Below are 15,853 nucleotides of genomic sequence, written 5' to 3'. Positions count from 1 at the left end.
GCAATCCTCCTGCCGGATCTGTCCAGCATGGACGAGGTCTGTTCCACCTGGATCAAGCAACACTGTGACCAGGTCAACGCTAGGCCACTTTACATATGCTAGAAAGGGAGTGTCAGCAGCAGGTAATAGTCAAAGTAATGACCAGCAGTCAGTGCTACAATCCCCATAGTCCCTGCAAAAAAAGCTCTTCTGGTCGTGACGGACGATGTAACCGTGACACAGGAGCCAACACAATACTCGTAGGGCGAGTTCATGGACCAGGGGTCATGTACTGCACTGTCTAGCCGTCTGGGAGTGCAGGTGCTGAGCAGGTGTACAGAGCAGGATCCTATCACACCGATAGCAGAGGAAGGACCTGCTCCCCCTCTGGATTTTCCCGCTACTCTGTTGGTTATAAAATTGTTATAAAAAGGGAAGACAAAAAGTATTGTTCAATTTATTTTATTTGTTATATATTGCAGTGATGTGGAGATTAATTATAGATATAAACACACATAACGATGTCACTTAATTAACATTTTAATCTCCCCATAATATCTGTTCATCATTAAGTTTGGAAAGTCGCACGAACGGAAGGAAAATGGAAGATACAATTGCTGTAATATTAGAGCGGTTGTAGACGCTTTTATTTAGGATAAAATACATTTCCCATATGGGACAGAGAGAAGCGGAAGCCGATATCATACAGAGGAAGCCGATATCATACAGAGGAAGCCGATATCATACAGAGGAAGCCGATATCGGAAGCCGATATCATACAGAGGATGCCGATATCATACAGAGGATGCCGATATCATACAGAGGAAGCCGATATCATACAGAGGATGCCGATATCATACAGAGGATGCCGATATCATACAGAGGATGCCGATATCATACAGAGGAAGCCGATATCATACAGAGGAAGCCGATATCGGAAGCCGATATCATACAGAGGATGCCGATATCGGAAGCCGATATCATACAGAGGATGCCGATATCGGAAGCCGATATCATACAGAGGATGCCGATATTGGAAGCCGATATCATACAGAGGAAGCCGATATCATACAGAGGATGCCGATATCGGAAGCCGATATCATACAGAGGATGCCGATATCATACAGAGGATGCCGATATCATACAGAGGAAGCCGATATCATACAGAGGAAGCCGATATCGGAAGCCGATATCATACAGAGGAAGCCGATATCATACAGAGGATGCCGATATCATACAGAGGATGCCGATATCATACAGAGGATGCCGATATCATACAGAGGAAGCCGATATCATACAGAGGATGCCGATATCATACAGAGGATGCCGATATCATACAGAGGAAGCCGATATCATACAGAGGAAGCCGATATCATACAGAGGATGCCGATATCATACAGAGGAAGCCGATATCATACAGAGGATGCCGATATCATACAGAGGATGCCGATATCATACAGAGGATGCCGATATCATACAGAGGAAGCCGATATCATACAGAGGAAGCCGATATCATACAGAGGAAGCCGATATCATACAGAGGAAGCCGATATCATACAGAGGATGCCGATATCATACAGAGGAAGCCGATATCATACAGAGGAAGCCGATATCATACAGAGGAAGCCGATATCATACAGAGGATGCCGATATCATACAGAGGATGCCGATATCATACAGAGGATGCCGATATCATACAGAGGATGCGAAGCTGAAAAAAAATTCCAAATGTGGAAAAATTTTTAAAAAACTGCACATGCGTCACGTTCTTGTGGGCTCAATTTTTACGACTTGGACTGTGCACTCCAAATAGCACCTCAGATTTATTCTTTGGTTCGATGCGATCACGGTGATATTAAATTTATATAGGTTTTATTGTTTTTAATACATTTTCAAAAATTAAACGAATGTGTGCAAAAAAGAAAAAAAATTTTGCCATCTTCTGATGCTAATAACTTTTTCATACTTTGGCGCACGGAGCTGGGGGAGGAGTCATTTTTTGCAAAATGAGTTGTCGTTTTCATTGTTGGCATTCTGAGGTCTGTGCGACATTTTGATCATTTTTTATTCCATTTTTTATGTCATCTAAAAAGGTGTAAAAGTCGCATTTCGGACATTTGGGCGCCATTTCCCGCCTCGGAGGTCACTGCCGGCCGTAACCGTTTTTATATTTTGATAGATCGGGCATTTTGGGACACGGCGATACCTAATGTGTTTGTGATTTTTACTGTTTATTATGTTTTATATCAGTTCTAGCGAAAGGGGGGGCGATTTATTAATTTATTATTTTTTTTTATTTTAAAAAAAAAATTTTCCCACTATTTCTTAGACCATCTACGGTACATTAACCCTAGATGGTCAGATCGCTCCTACCATATACTGCAATACTTCTGTATAATACTTCTGTATTGCAATATATGGCATTTTTGCAGCTCATTCATTACAATGAGCCACTGGCTCATTGTAACGAATCTGCAGATGCCAGATAGCCTCGGGTCAAACGAAGACACGAGACTACCATGGCAACCGCGCGCTGCCGTCTTTTAAATGCCGCCGGCGACAACGAAATGGTTAATAGCCGCGATCGGTGCAAGCACTGACCGCGGTTATTAGCGGTGGGGGTTTGCTGCGATATGCAACAACCCCCACCTCTGTATGAAGAGGACTCAGCTCGTGAGCCCTCTTCATACATTCCCTATACCTCTGCGCTGTAGAGCTACGGCGCAGAGCATTAAAGGGTTAATGCATCTCGTAGTGTACCATTTTCTTATTTGATGAGTTCAATATCCAGGAAAGGCGCAGAGGATTTACCCTCATATTCAGTTTTATGTTGTAGGAAATTCTCACATCTCAATCCCCTCGTAGTGATGTTAACATAATAAAGATAATTTTAACCCTTTACTTGACAATGTTACTCAGTGTTATCGCAATGTGGCAACAGGATGTGATCAGTGGGTGTCTCTGAGCTCCGTGCAGGGGGCGTGGCTACAGACACACAGCAGAGAGACAGAAATCTCATCCACACAATCTCATCCAAGAAACTTGTCTTCATGGGAGGAAAACCCCTTTAAGGCACGTCATGCATTCTTCTAATGAATCCTTTGTTCCCCTCCAAATGAAGATGACATCATCAATGCACCTATTCCAGGTAACGATGGAAATCGTATAACCTTGCAATTCATCACCAGAAACCTGGGGTTTTTTTCCCACCACCCAAGGAACAGATTGGAGAAGATGGGTGCACAGGCTTCTGGAGCCCATCACCAGCTAAACCCACATCCCAGGGCACTTTGCCCGGTTATTCCCTCCATCTTTCCCCCTCTGAGCGTTACTGCCCACATTGTACAGCCACCAGCAGCATCGCCAGGTCCCTGTCCCTTATTTCCTACTTTCCTCACTTTAAAAGACTTACAGCTCTGTGTGAGGATGTAGGAAATACACCGTATTATACAGCAATATGCCCCAGGTATACACCATATCCCCTCATCCAGAAATACACCGCACTAAAAGAGAGAAGACAATACAAGATTTGACCAAAGAAACACAATCGCCTTTATTACACATGGTCAGTATGGGTTGGCCTGTCTCGTCTCAGTAATGGCTCAACAGGCAATCAACCATTTGGACTCTAATTTGGAGGTTGGACCTGCTCATCACTAGTTTTCCACCATGAAGATGGGTCATGGCTGGGACTTTGTTATGAAGAAGGTTCAACCGACCAGTATGTTTTGGAGTGTGGGGAAAACCGGAGGACCCGGAGGAAACCCACGCAAACATGGAGAGAACATACAAACTCTTTGCAGATGCTGACCTGGATGGGATTTAAACCCAGGAATCTGACAGCTGCAAGGCTGTAGTGCTAATCACTGAGCCACCATGCTGCCCATATGAAGATGGTTCTTAGCTAGGTCTTCTAGAATAAAGATTGGTCTTGGCCAGAACATCCAGCATGAAGATGGGTCATAGCTGGGTCTTCTGGTATGCAGATGGTTTGTGGTTGGGTCTTCCAGCAGGAAGATGGGTCTTGGCTTGGAACTCCAGCATGAAGATGGGTCATGGCCAGGTCTTCCAGTATAAAAATGGGTCTTGGCTTGCACCTCCAGCATGAAACCTTAGTCATGGCCAGGTCTCCAGCATGAAGATGGTTTGTGGCTGGGTCTTCCAGTATAGAAATGGGTCTTGGCTTGCACCTCCAGCATGCCCGGTCTCCAGTAGGAAAATGGTTTGTGGTTCGGTCTCCAGCATGCAGATGGGTCATGGCAGTGGCTCCCAGCATGAAGATGGTTTGTGGCTGGGTCTTCCAGCAGGAAGATGAGTCTTGTCTTGGACCCTAAGCATGAAGCGGAGTCATGGCCAGGACTCCAGTAGGAAGATTATTTGTAGCTGGGTCTTCCAGCATGAAGATGGGTCATGGCTTGGACCTCCAGCATGAAGATGGTTTGTGGCTGGGTCTTCCAGTATAAAGATGGGTCTCTGCTTGGACCTCCAGAATGAAGATGGTTTGTGGCTGGTCCTACAGCAGGAAGATGGGTCTAGGCTTGGACCTCCAGCATGAAGCTGAGTCATGGCCAGGTCTCCAGTATGAAGATGGTTTGTGGCCAGTTCTCCAACATGAAGATGGGTCATGGCTGTACCTTCCGGCCTGAAGATGGTTTGTGGCTGGGTCTTCCAGTATAAAGATGGGTCTTGGCTTAGACCTCCAGCAAGAAGCTGAGTAATGGCCAGATCTCCAGTATGAAGATGATTTGTGGCCAGGTCTCCAACATGAAGATGGGTCATGGCCTTGGACCTCCAGCATGAAGATGGTTTGTGGCTGGGTCTTCCAGTAGGAAGATGGGTTTTGGTTTGGACCTTCAGCATGAAGCCGAGTCATGGCCAGGTCTCCAGTATGAAGATGATTTGTGGCCAGGTCTCCAACATAAAGATGGGTCAGGGCCGTGTCTTACAGCATGAAGATGGTTTGTGGCTGGGTCTTCCAGCAGGAAGATGGTTCTTGGCTTGGACCTCCAGCATGAAGCTGAGTCATGGCCAGGTCTCCACTATGAAGATGGTTTGTGACCGGGTCTCCAGTATGAAGATGATTTGTGGCCAGGTCTCCAACATAAAGATAGGTCATGGCCGTGTCTTACAGCATGAAGATTGTTTGTGGCTGGGTCTTCCAGCAGGAAGATGGTTCTTGGCTTGGACCTCCAGTATGAAGCTGAGTCATGGCCAGGTCTCCAGTATGAAGTTGGTTTGTGACCGGGTCTCCAGCATACAGATGGGTCATGGGCCGAGTCTTCCAGCTTGAAGTTGGTTTGTGGCTGGGTCTTCCACTAGGAAGATGGGTCTTGGCTTGGACCTCCAGCATGACTATGGTTTGTGGCTAGATCTCCAGTATCAAAATGACTTGTGGCCGGGTCTCCAGCATGAAGATGGGTCATGCCCGTGTCTTCCAGCAGGAAGATGGGTCTAGGCTTGGACCTCCAGCATGAGGCTGAGATATGGCCCGGTCTCCAGTATGAAGCTGGTTTGTGACTGGGTCTCTTGCATGCAGATGGTTCATGGCCGTGGCTCCCAGCATGAAGATGGTTTATGGATGGGTCTTCCAGTAGGAAGATGGGTCTTGGCTTAGACCTCCAGCATGACGATGGTTTTTGGCTGGGTCTTCCAGCAGGAAGATGAGACTAGGCTTGGACCTCCAGCAAGAAGCTGAGTCATGGCCAGATCTCCAGTATGAAGATGATTTGTGGCCGGGTCTCCAGCAAGAAGATGGGTCATGGCCGTGTCTTCCAGCAGGAAGATGGGTCTAGGTTTGGACCTCCAGCATGAGGCTGACATATGGCCCGGTCTCCAGTATGAAGATGGTTTGTGACTGGGTCTCTTGCATGCAGATGGTTCATGGCCATGTCTTCCAGCATGAAGATGGTTTGTGGCTGGGTCTTCCAGCAGGAAGATGGGTCTTGGCTTAGACCTCCAGCATGAAGCGGAGTCAAGGTTAGGTCTCCAGTATGAAGATGATTTATGGCCAGGTCTCCAGCATGCAGATGGGTCATGGCCGTGTCTCCCAGCCTGAAGATGGTTTGTGGCTGGGTCTTCCAGAAAGAAGATAGGTCTTGGCTTAGACCTCCAGCATGAAGCGGAGTCAAGGCCAGGTCTCCAGTATGAAGATGGTTTGTGGCTGGGTCTTCCAGCAAGAAGATGGGTCTTGCTTAGACCTCCAGCATGAAGGGGTGTAATGGCCAGGTCTCCAGTATGAAGATGGTTTCTGAACGAGTCTCCAGCATGCAGATGGGTCATGGGCTGGGTCTTCCAGCTTGAAGTTGGTTTGTGGCTGGGTCTCCCAGTAGGAAGATGGGTCTTGGCTTGGACCTCCAGCATGACGATGGTTTGTGGCCGTGTCTTCCAGCATTAAGATGGGTCGAGGCTTGGACCTCCAGCATGAAGCTGAGTAATGTCCAGGTCTCCAGTAGGAAGAGAATTTGTGGCCTGGTCTCCAGCATACAGATGGGTCATGGGCCGGGTCTTCCATCTTGAAGATGGTTTGTGCCTGGGTCTTCCAGTATAAAGATTGGTCTTGGCTTTGGCCTCTAGCATGGAAGCTGAGTCATGGCCAGGTCTCCAATATGAAGATGGTTTGAGGCCGGGTCTCCAGCATGAATATGGTTTGTGGATGGGTTTTCCAGCATGAAGGTGGCTTGTGGCTGGTTCTTCCAGTATAAAGATGGGTATGGGCTTGGAACTCCAGCATGAAGCTTGGACCTCCAGCATGAATCTAGGTCCTGAGAATTAATATGGTTCATTGCTGGGACCTCTAGCATGAAGACCAGTCTTGGTTGGGACCTCTAGAATGAAGCTTGATGTTTCTTGGCTGGGCCTTTCTGCATGAAGATGGTTCTCTACATCTGTGGCTGGTATTGTGTACACTCCTGATCAGATCTTTAAATGTCTCCGCTAAAGCAGCAGGTGAAAATTCTGAGGAATCTGCAGGAGATAAGAGAAGGGTAAAATGTGACTGTGGTGACCGCAGGCACTAGTGAAGAGGCCTAGACTGGCAGGGGGAAGGAGGTTACTGAGGGCCTCATTTACAACAAGGGGGCTCCCAGTGGGGTCACCTCTACCATAATCTCTAAGCCTAGGAGAGCAGGTGTTTAGGAGGTGATCCACAGACTTGTACTTACCTGCAAGGTCTTCTGTTCCTCTCGCTGCTGCCTCTGCTTTCCTCCCGGCTGCTGTGGAAAGACAGAATTTATTTATCAATACATTTACTACATTGGTAACAATTTATAGGATGCTAGTGCCCATATACCCCCAAACCTCCAGAGTAGTGCATGTAGCCATATCCCTGCCACCCCTAGGGGGAGCTCTCTGCAGACTGTTAGCCCTAGAAATTATTATGCACCGAGTGCCCCCTAGTGACAGCTGTAGGTAGACTGAAGATAAAGGGTCACTCACATGTTACACCTCCTGAGACACTTTGGGATCCACCAACGACGACGTCTGTTCATAAAGAGAAATGAAAAGGAAGACAAATCAGTTCCATGTGATGAGAGGATAAGGATCTGTGCAATGAGATTGTCCTGTGGACATTGAGATGACATCATTATATATATCCATAATATGACTTCTGGAGACCGCACTCACCTCCTCCTCACGTCCTCTTGTGCACCTTTTACTTCCAGCTCCTCCTCTGCCGCTCTGCTAAACTCCTCTCTCTGCTCCTCCACCTCTTCCTCCTCCACTGCACTGCTGGCTTCCTCTCCATTCAGCTCTTCCACCTCCTCCTCTTTGATGACAACTTCTACTCCCCGCTCCACATCCTCCTCCACTCTCCATTCCACCTCCTCCGACGATCTGATGACTTCATCCAGTGTGTGCTCAACCTCCTCACCCTCCTCCTCCGCTTCTCTGATGACGTCCAATAAATGCTTCTCCTCCACCTCCTCCATCATCTCCAACTCCTCCGCCGCTCTGCTGACATCTTCCACCTTCTGCTCCACTTCCTCCTCTTCCTCTGCCGCTCTGATGACATCCTCTAGTATCTTCTCAACATCCTCTTCCTCCTCCTCCGCAGCTCTGATGGCAAGCTCCAAAATCCACTTCAGCATTTCCTCCTCCTCTCCTTTACGTTCCACCTCCTCCTCCGCTCCGATGACGTCCTCCATAATCCTCTCCACCACCACCTCCTCCTCTGCTCCAATGATGTTCTCCACAATCCGCTCCGCAACCACCTCCTCCTCTGCTCTGATGATATTCTCCATAATCCTCTCCACCACCACCTCCTCCTCCGCTCCGATGATATTGTCCATAATCCTCTCCACCTCCTCCTCTGCTCCGATGTCATCCACCATATACCGCTCCACCGCCTCCATATCGATCCTCTCCACCATGATGTTCCTCTCTAACTCCAACTCCTCCTCGCCTTCCCTATAAGTAAATAAGAAAATGGGGGTCATTTATCTTATCTTTGTCGTTTTTCCTTCTTCTTTAGTAATTTATCAATTTATTACTTGTGATAAATGGAAAATTTTCTTCAGATCTCTTTTTGTCACATTTCTTACAAATGTCTCAAGTCCCTTCTTTGGTCTTACTGACCAAAAACAAATGTCTGGTGGACAAAAAATTGCAGTGCGCAAAAAGTGTCTCAAAATTACAGAAAAACTGGAAGAAAAATAAAAAATAAATGCCCCCAATGAGTGCCCAGAACATGGCCTATGACCTCCACAGATGTAGAAGATGAACATGAGACATTAGTGTGGAAGTCTCAGCAGCCTCCAGGGACACCTACACACCCAGGACCCTCTGTACCAGCTCAGAACTGGGAACAACTAAAGTCGGAAAAAAATCTTCCATATGGTTATAATCCATGATAGAGCTGAATGTATGTACATGTATGCACCCGGACACAGCACCCGACACGTTTCATCCAATGAGGACTTAATCATGGTACAAACCTCACTACCTTTTCTGCTGTTTCATTGGTGGGAAACAGTCACATGATGTTTGGGCTTATAGGGACTCAAATTTAAAAGGAAACATCTTATATTTTCATTGATCGTAACACATTAAAAATACGGAGAATAATCCGAATAATCCCATAACTTTGGTATAGGAAAATCTCTCCCGCTATGTAAATATACGGACTTGTCTGCTATTGGTCAGCCTTGAATATATAATTTCCTCACGATCTCCTAGCTCCACCCCTGTTGGGAGCGGTACATGTGGTGGAGGTGCAGGCAGGCTGTATATTACAGGGGGCTGGAAGGCTACGTACTACAGGGGATGCCACGCTACATACTTCAGGGGCTTGGAGGGTATATACTACAAGGGGCTGGCAGGCTATATACTACAGGGCGCTTGCTGGTTGTATACTACAGGGGCTTACTGTATCATAAAGGGGGCTGGCAGGCTATATACTACAGAGGGCTGGCAGGCTATATACTACAGGGGGCTGGCAGGCTATATACTACAGGGGGTTGGCAGTCTAAATACTACAAGGGGCAGGCAGGCGATATACTACAGGGGGTGTCAGGCTATATACTACAGAGGCTGGCTATATACTACATGGAGCTGCCTATATACTACAGGGGGCTGGCTATATACTACAGGGGGTTGCTGCCTATATCCCACAGGGGGCTGGCTGTATCATACAGGGGGCTGGCAAGCTATATACTACAAGGGGCTGGCAGGCTATATACTACAGGGGGCTGGCTGGGTATATACTACAGGGGGCTGGCTGGGTATATACTACAGGGGGCTGGCTGGGTATATACTATAAGGGGGTGTTAGGCTATGTACTACAGAGGCTGGCAATATACTACATGGGGCTGCTTATATACTACAGGGGGCTGGCAGGCTATACATGACAGGGGGCTGGCTATATACAACTGGGGGCTGGCTGGCTGTATAATACAGGGGGGCTGTCAGGCTGTATAATGCAGGGGGCTGGGCTGGCTGTATAATACAGGAGGCTGGCTGGCTATATACTAGTAGGGGGCTGGCAGGCTATATACCACAGGGGCTGGCTGGTTATATACTACAGGGGGCGGGCAGGCTGTATAATACAGGAGACTGGCTATATACTACAGGGGGCTGGCTATATACTAGTAGGGGGCTGGCTATATATTGCAGGGGGCTGGCAGCCTATATACTACAGGGGCTGTCTGGTTATATACTACAGGGGGCGGGCAGGCTATATACTACAGGGGGCGGGCAGGCTATATACTACAGGGGGCGGGCAGGCTATATACTACAGGGGGCGGGCAGGCTATATACTACAGGGGGCGGGCAGGCTATATACTACAGGGGGCGGGCAGGCTATATACTACAGGGGACTGGCAGGCTATATATTACAGGGGCTGGCGGATATATACTATATAGGGGCTGGCAGGCTATATACTACAGGGGGCTGGCAGTCTTTATACTACAGGGAATGGAAGGCTTTATACTACAGGGGCTGGCAGACTATATACTTCAAGGGGTAGCAGGGTATAAACTACAAGGGGCTGGCAGGCTATAAACTACAGGGGGCTGGCAGGCTATTTGCTACCATGTACTGCCAGGCTATATACTACAGGGGCTGGCTGGCTATATACTAGAGGGGGCTGGCAGGCAATGTACTTAAGAGGCTGCCAGGCTATATACTACAGGGGGCTGGCAGGATATATACTACAGGGGGCTGGCCGGCTATATACTACAGGAAGCTGGCAGGCTATATACTATAGGGAGCTAGCAGGCTATATACTATAGGGAGCTGGCTGGCTATATACTAAAGGGGGCTGGCAGGCTATATATTAAAGGGGATGGCAGGCTATATACTAGAGGGGGTGGCAGGATTTATACACTACAGGGGAGGCAGGGGCTGGCAGGAAGGCTACATACTACAGGGGATGCCACGCTACATACTTCAGGGGCTTGGAGGGTATATACTACAAGGGGCTGGCAGGCTATATACTACAGGGCGCTTGCTGGTTGTATACTACAGGGGCTTACTGTATCATAAAGGGGGCTGGCAGGCTATACTATAAGGGGGTGTTAGGCTATGTACTACAGAGGCTGGCAATATACTACATGGGGCTGCTTATATACTACAGGGGGCTGGCAGGCTATACATGACAGGGGGCTGGCTATATACAACTGGGGGCTGGCTGGCTGTATAATACAGGGGGGCTGTCAGGCTGTATAATGCAGGGGGCTGGGCTGGCTGTATAATACAGGAGGCTGGCTGGCTATATACTAGTAGGGGGCTGGCAGGCTATATACCACAGGGGCTGGCTGGTTATATACTACAGGGGGCGGGCAGGCTGTATAATACAGGAGACTGGCTATATACTACAGGGGGCTGGCTATATACTAGTAGGGGGCTGGCAGCCTATATACTACAGGGGCTGTCTGGTTATATACTACAGGGGGCGGGCAGGCTATATACTACAGGGGGCGGGCTGTCTATATACTACAGGGGACTGGCAGGCTATATATTACAGGGGCTGGCGGATATATACTATATAGGGGCTGGCAGGCTATATACTACAGGGGGCTGGCAGGCTTTATACTACAGGGAATGGAAGGCTTTATACTACAGGGGCTGGCAGGCTATATACTTCAAGGGGTAGCAGGGTATAAACTACAAGGGGCTGGCAGGCTATAAACTGCAGGGGGCTGGCAGGCTATTTACTACCATGTACTGCCAGGCTATATACTACAGGGGCTGGCTGGCTATATACTAGAGGGGGCTGGCAGGCAATGTACTTAAGAGGCTGCCAGGCTATATACTACAGGGGGCTGGCAGGATATATACTACAGGGGGCTGGCCGGCTATATACTACAGGAAGCTGGCAGGCTATATACTATAGGGAGCTAGCAGGCTATATACTATAGGGAGCTAGCAGGCTATATACTATAGGGAGCTGGCTGGCTATATACTAAAGGGGGCTGGCAGGCTATATATTAAAGGGGATGGCAGGCTATATACTAGAGGGGGTGGCAGGATTTATACACTACAGGGGAGGCAGGGGCTGGCAGGCTATATGCTACAGGCAGGTGGCAGGCTTTACACTACAGGGGTGCAGGGGCTGGCAGGCTATATGCTTCCGGGGGTCAGGGGCTGGCAAGCTATATACTACAGGGGGCTGGCTGTATACTACAGGGGCTGGCTATATACTGCAAGGGGCTCGCAGGCTATATACTACAGGGGGGTAGACTGGCTATAAACTAGAGGGGGCTGGCAGGCTATATTCTACAGGGGGCTGATTGGCAATATACTACACGGGGCTGGCTATATACTAAAGAGGCTGGCAGGCTATATACTACAGAGGGCTAGCGGGCTATATACTATAGGGGGTTGGCAGGCTATATACTACAGGGGGTTGGCAGGCTATATACTACAGGGGGTTGGCAGGCTATATACTACAGGGGGTTGGCAGGCTATATACTACAGGGGGTTGGCAGGCTATATACTACAGGGGGTTGGCAGGCTATATACTACAGGGGGTTGGCAGGCTATATACTACAGGGGGTTGGCAGGCTATATACTACAGGGGGTTGGCAGGCTATATACTACAGGGGGCTGGCAGGCTATATACTACAGGGGGCTGGCAGGCTATATACTACAGGCGCTTGAAGGCTATATACTACAGGGGGCTGGCAGGCAATTTACCAGAGGGGGCTGGAAGACTATGTACTACAAGGAGCTGGTAAGCTTTATACTACAGGGGATGGCAGGCTACATACTACAGGGGCCTGGCAGGCTTTACACTAAGGGGCTGGCTATACACTACAGGGACTGTCAGGCTATATACTACAGGAGGCTGGCAGGCTATATGCTACAGGGGCTGTAGGCTATATACAACAGGAGCTGTCAGTCCATATACTAAATTGTGTATAAAGGTAGGGTGGCGAAAGTGCCGGTTTGTTGTAGGACGCGCTTCCCAAAATTAGAAAGGATCCGATATCAACTGCTTGGTTTTGATGAGGTTTTTATTCGGTTTATAAAATTGGTCTACCCCCTTCATCAGGTCCGTAAGATTTACTGTAGGGTAAAGTTGTTAGGAAAAGCTGATGGGATAATTAGTGGTCCAACAGGGGTAAGTTGGTCCAGAGTATGCTGGCTGCTTGATCCAGTGTGGATGGGCTGCCTGGCGTAAGCGCACGTGGCCTGGCCTACAGGGGCTGAAAGGCTATATGCTACAGGGGGCTGGCAGGCTATATGCTACAGGGGCTGGCAGGCTATATGCTACAGGGGCTGGCAGGCTATATACAACAGGAGCTGTCAGTCCATATACTAAATTGGCTTGAAGGCTATACACTACAGGGGCTGGAAGGCTACATATTAGAGGGGGGTGGAAGGCTATATACTACAGGGGGCTGGCAGGCTTTACACTAAGGGGCTGGCTATACACTACAAGGACTGGCAGGCTATATACTACAGGAGGCTGGCAGGCTATAAACTACAGGGGCTGACAGGCAATATGCTACAGGGGCTGACAGGCTATACACTACAGGGAGCGGTCAGTCCATATACTAAATTGGCTGGCAGGCTATATATTACAGGAGGCAGGCTATAAACTACAGGTACTGGAAGGCTATATACTGCGGGTGGCTGGCAGGCTATATACTACAGAGGGCTGGCAGGCTATATACTATAGGGGGTTGGCAGGCTATATACTACAGGGGGTTGGGAGGCTATATACTACAGGGGGCTGGCAGGCTATATACTACAGGGGCTGGAAGGCTATATACTACAGGCGCTTGAAGGCTATATACTACAGGGGGCTGGCAGGCAATTTACCAGAGGGGGCTGGCAGGCAATTTACCAGAGGGGGCTGGAAGACTATGTACTACAAGGAGCTGGTAAGCTTTATACTACAGGGGATGGCAGGCTACATACTACAGGGGCCTGGCAGGCTTTACACTAAGGGGCTGGCTATACACTACAGGGACTGTCAGGCTATATACTACAGGAGGCTGGCAGGCTATATGCTACAGGGGCTGTAGGCTATATACAACAGGAGCTGTCAGTCCATATACTAAATTGTGTATAAAGGTAGGGTGGCGAAAGTGCCGGTTTGTTGTAGGACGCGCTTCCCAAAATTAGAAAGGATCCGATATCAACTGCTTGGTTTTGATGAGGTTTTTATTCGGTTTATAAAATTGGTCTACCCCCTTCATCAGGTCCGTAAGATTTACTGTAGGGTAAAGTTGTTAGGAAAAGCTGATGGGATAATTAGTGGTCCAACAGGGGTAAGTTGGTCCAGAGTATGCTGGCTGCTTGATCCAGTGTGGATGGGCTGCCTGGCGTAAGCGCACGTGGCCTGGCCTACAGGGGCTGAAAGGCTATATGCTACAGGGGGCTGGCAGGCTATATGCTACAGGGGCTGGCAGGCTATATGCTACAGGGGCTGGCAGGCTATATACAACAGGAGCTGTCAGTCCATATACTAAATTGGCTTGAAGGCTATACACTACAGGGGCTGGAAGGCTACATATTAGAGGGGGGTGGAAGGCTATATACTACAGGGGGCTGGCAGGCTTTACACTAAGGGGCTTGCTGGCTATACACTACAAGGACTGGCAGGCTATATACTACAGGAGGCTGGCAGGCTATATACTACAGGAGGCTGGCAGGCTATAAACTACAGGGGCTGACAGGCAATATGCTACAGGGGCTGACAGGCTATACACTACAGGGGCTGACAGGCAATATGCTACAGGGGCTGGCAGGATATACACTACAGGGAGCTGTCAGTCCATATACTAAATTGGCTGGCAGGCTATATATTACAGGAGGCAGGCTATATACTGCGGGTGGCTGGCAGGCTATATACTACAGAGGGCTGGCAGGCTATATACTACTGGGGGCTGGCTATATACTACAGGGGGCTTTCTGGCTATATACTACAGGGGGCTGGCAGGCTATATACTTCAAGGGGTAGCAGGGTATAAACTAAACTATAAACTACTCGAGTATGTACGGTAGGTATTTTTTGATGATGTCAATACTCCTGTAATATTACATGCTATAAGTGGTTACAAAAACTGTTGGTGAATTTTTGCATTTTTGTGAATTTTTACATTTTTGTTGTTCCCTGGATCGTACCTCATATTACATATTCATATTATTGACAAAAGATATTCCTCCAGCTCATTAGTATATGGGGCAGATAGTGTGTAGCTAATTATGTCATGTACCCCACATGACCCCCCAGCACCGGTATCCAAGTATCTATTGTGTGATCATGGGCCTCCCCCACAGACAAGGCTGCACCGGGGACCATCATGTCCTACTCTGGCCAGAGGTCAGTACACGCACCACCGACACTATGACAACTCTGCCTGGAAATACATAGAATTGTGTCCCCATACAGGAATCATGTAGAGAAGGGGGGACCCCCAGAATAACAATGTCCCCTCCATAGTAGATACACAGCTCCCACACATTGTACTCACCTCAATATCACAAGCTCAGTCTCTATCTCAACTCAAATCACCAAATCACCAACCAACAATCTGCAAAAGATGAAAAGTAAAGAAGTTTCCATCACGGAAGAGGAGGAGAGCGGATAGAAGAGAAGGGAGGAGAGAGCAGTGACTTACCTCCAGCTCCTACAACAACACTCAGAGGTGTGCAGGTCCTGCAGCTCCTTATATACCTCCTCATATGTGATGTCATAATGCAGGGGGAGGAGCCAACGGAACATTCCGTGACATCACAGATTCCGTGGCATCCTGCAGTCATGTTAACTCCTTAGTGACCAGGACATTTCTGGCCTTATTATGTATTGGGATCAGTAGGAGACGATCAATGTGACCAGGACATTTGTCTCCCAGCACTTCCCTCTTTTACTTGCCCAGGGCCCCTGAGAGAGGAGAATCTGTGGATGTAACGTTCCCTTTGCTG

At 48.5% G+C, this 15,853-nt stretch overlaps 1 protein-coding gene across 2 annotated transcripts; it reads right to left on the bottom strand.

Moving 5' to 3' along the window:
- Positions 1-3,319: 3,319 nt before the first annotated feature.
- Positions 3,320-15,554, bottom strand: LOC140065191 (uncharacterized). Of its 2 annotated transcripts, none has more exons than XM_072112774.1 (5): positions 15,403-15,554; positions 7,603-8,385; positions 7,414-7,458; positions 7,140-7,190; positions 3,320-6,942 (listed from the first exon to the last, which is right to left on the bottom strand). In XM_072112774.1, the coding sequence occupies exons 2-5, from the start codon at positions 8,346-8,348 to the stop codon at positions 6,900-6,902; spliced, it is 885 nt and encodes a 294-aa protein (XP_071968875.1). In that variant the 5' UTR covers positions 8,349-8,385; positions 15,403-15,554; the 3' UTR covers positions 3,320-6,899. The 2 variants fall into 2 exon arrangements, with proteins under 2 accessions (XP_071968875.1, XP_071968876.1); XM_072112775.1 differs by having other exon boundaries at positions 7,140-7,187.
- Positions 15,555-15,853: the final 299 nt, after the last annotated feature.

Source organism: Engystomops pustulosus, chromosome 6, assembly GCF_040894005.1.
Source record: "Engystomops pustulosus chromosome 6, aEngPut4.maternal, whole genome shotgun sequence".
In the NCBI taxonomy this organism is placed as follows: Eukaryota; Metazoa; Chordata; class Amphibia; order Anura; family Leptodactylidae; genus Engystomops; species Engystomops pustulosus.
Note: the sequence above shows the minus strand (reverse complement) of the source record. Positions and strands in the feature narration are given on the sequence as shown.

Coding starts and splice junctions, on each gene's coding strand:
- LOC140065191 (XM_072112774.1), bottom strand. CDS start 8,348: ATGGTGGAGAGGATCGATATGGAGGCGGTGGAGCGGTATATGGTGGAT. Junction 7,459..7,602: donor CAAGAGGACGTGAGGAGGAG/GTGAGTGCGGTC, acceptor CTTTATGAACAG/ACGTCGTCGTTGGTGGATCC. Junction 7,191..7,413: donor TGTCTCAGGAGGTGTAACAT/GTGAGTGACCCT, acceptor GTCTTTCCACAG/CAGCCGGGAGGAAAGCAGAG.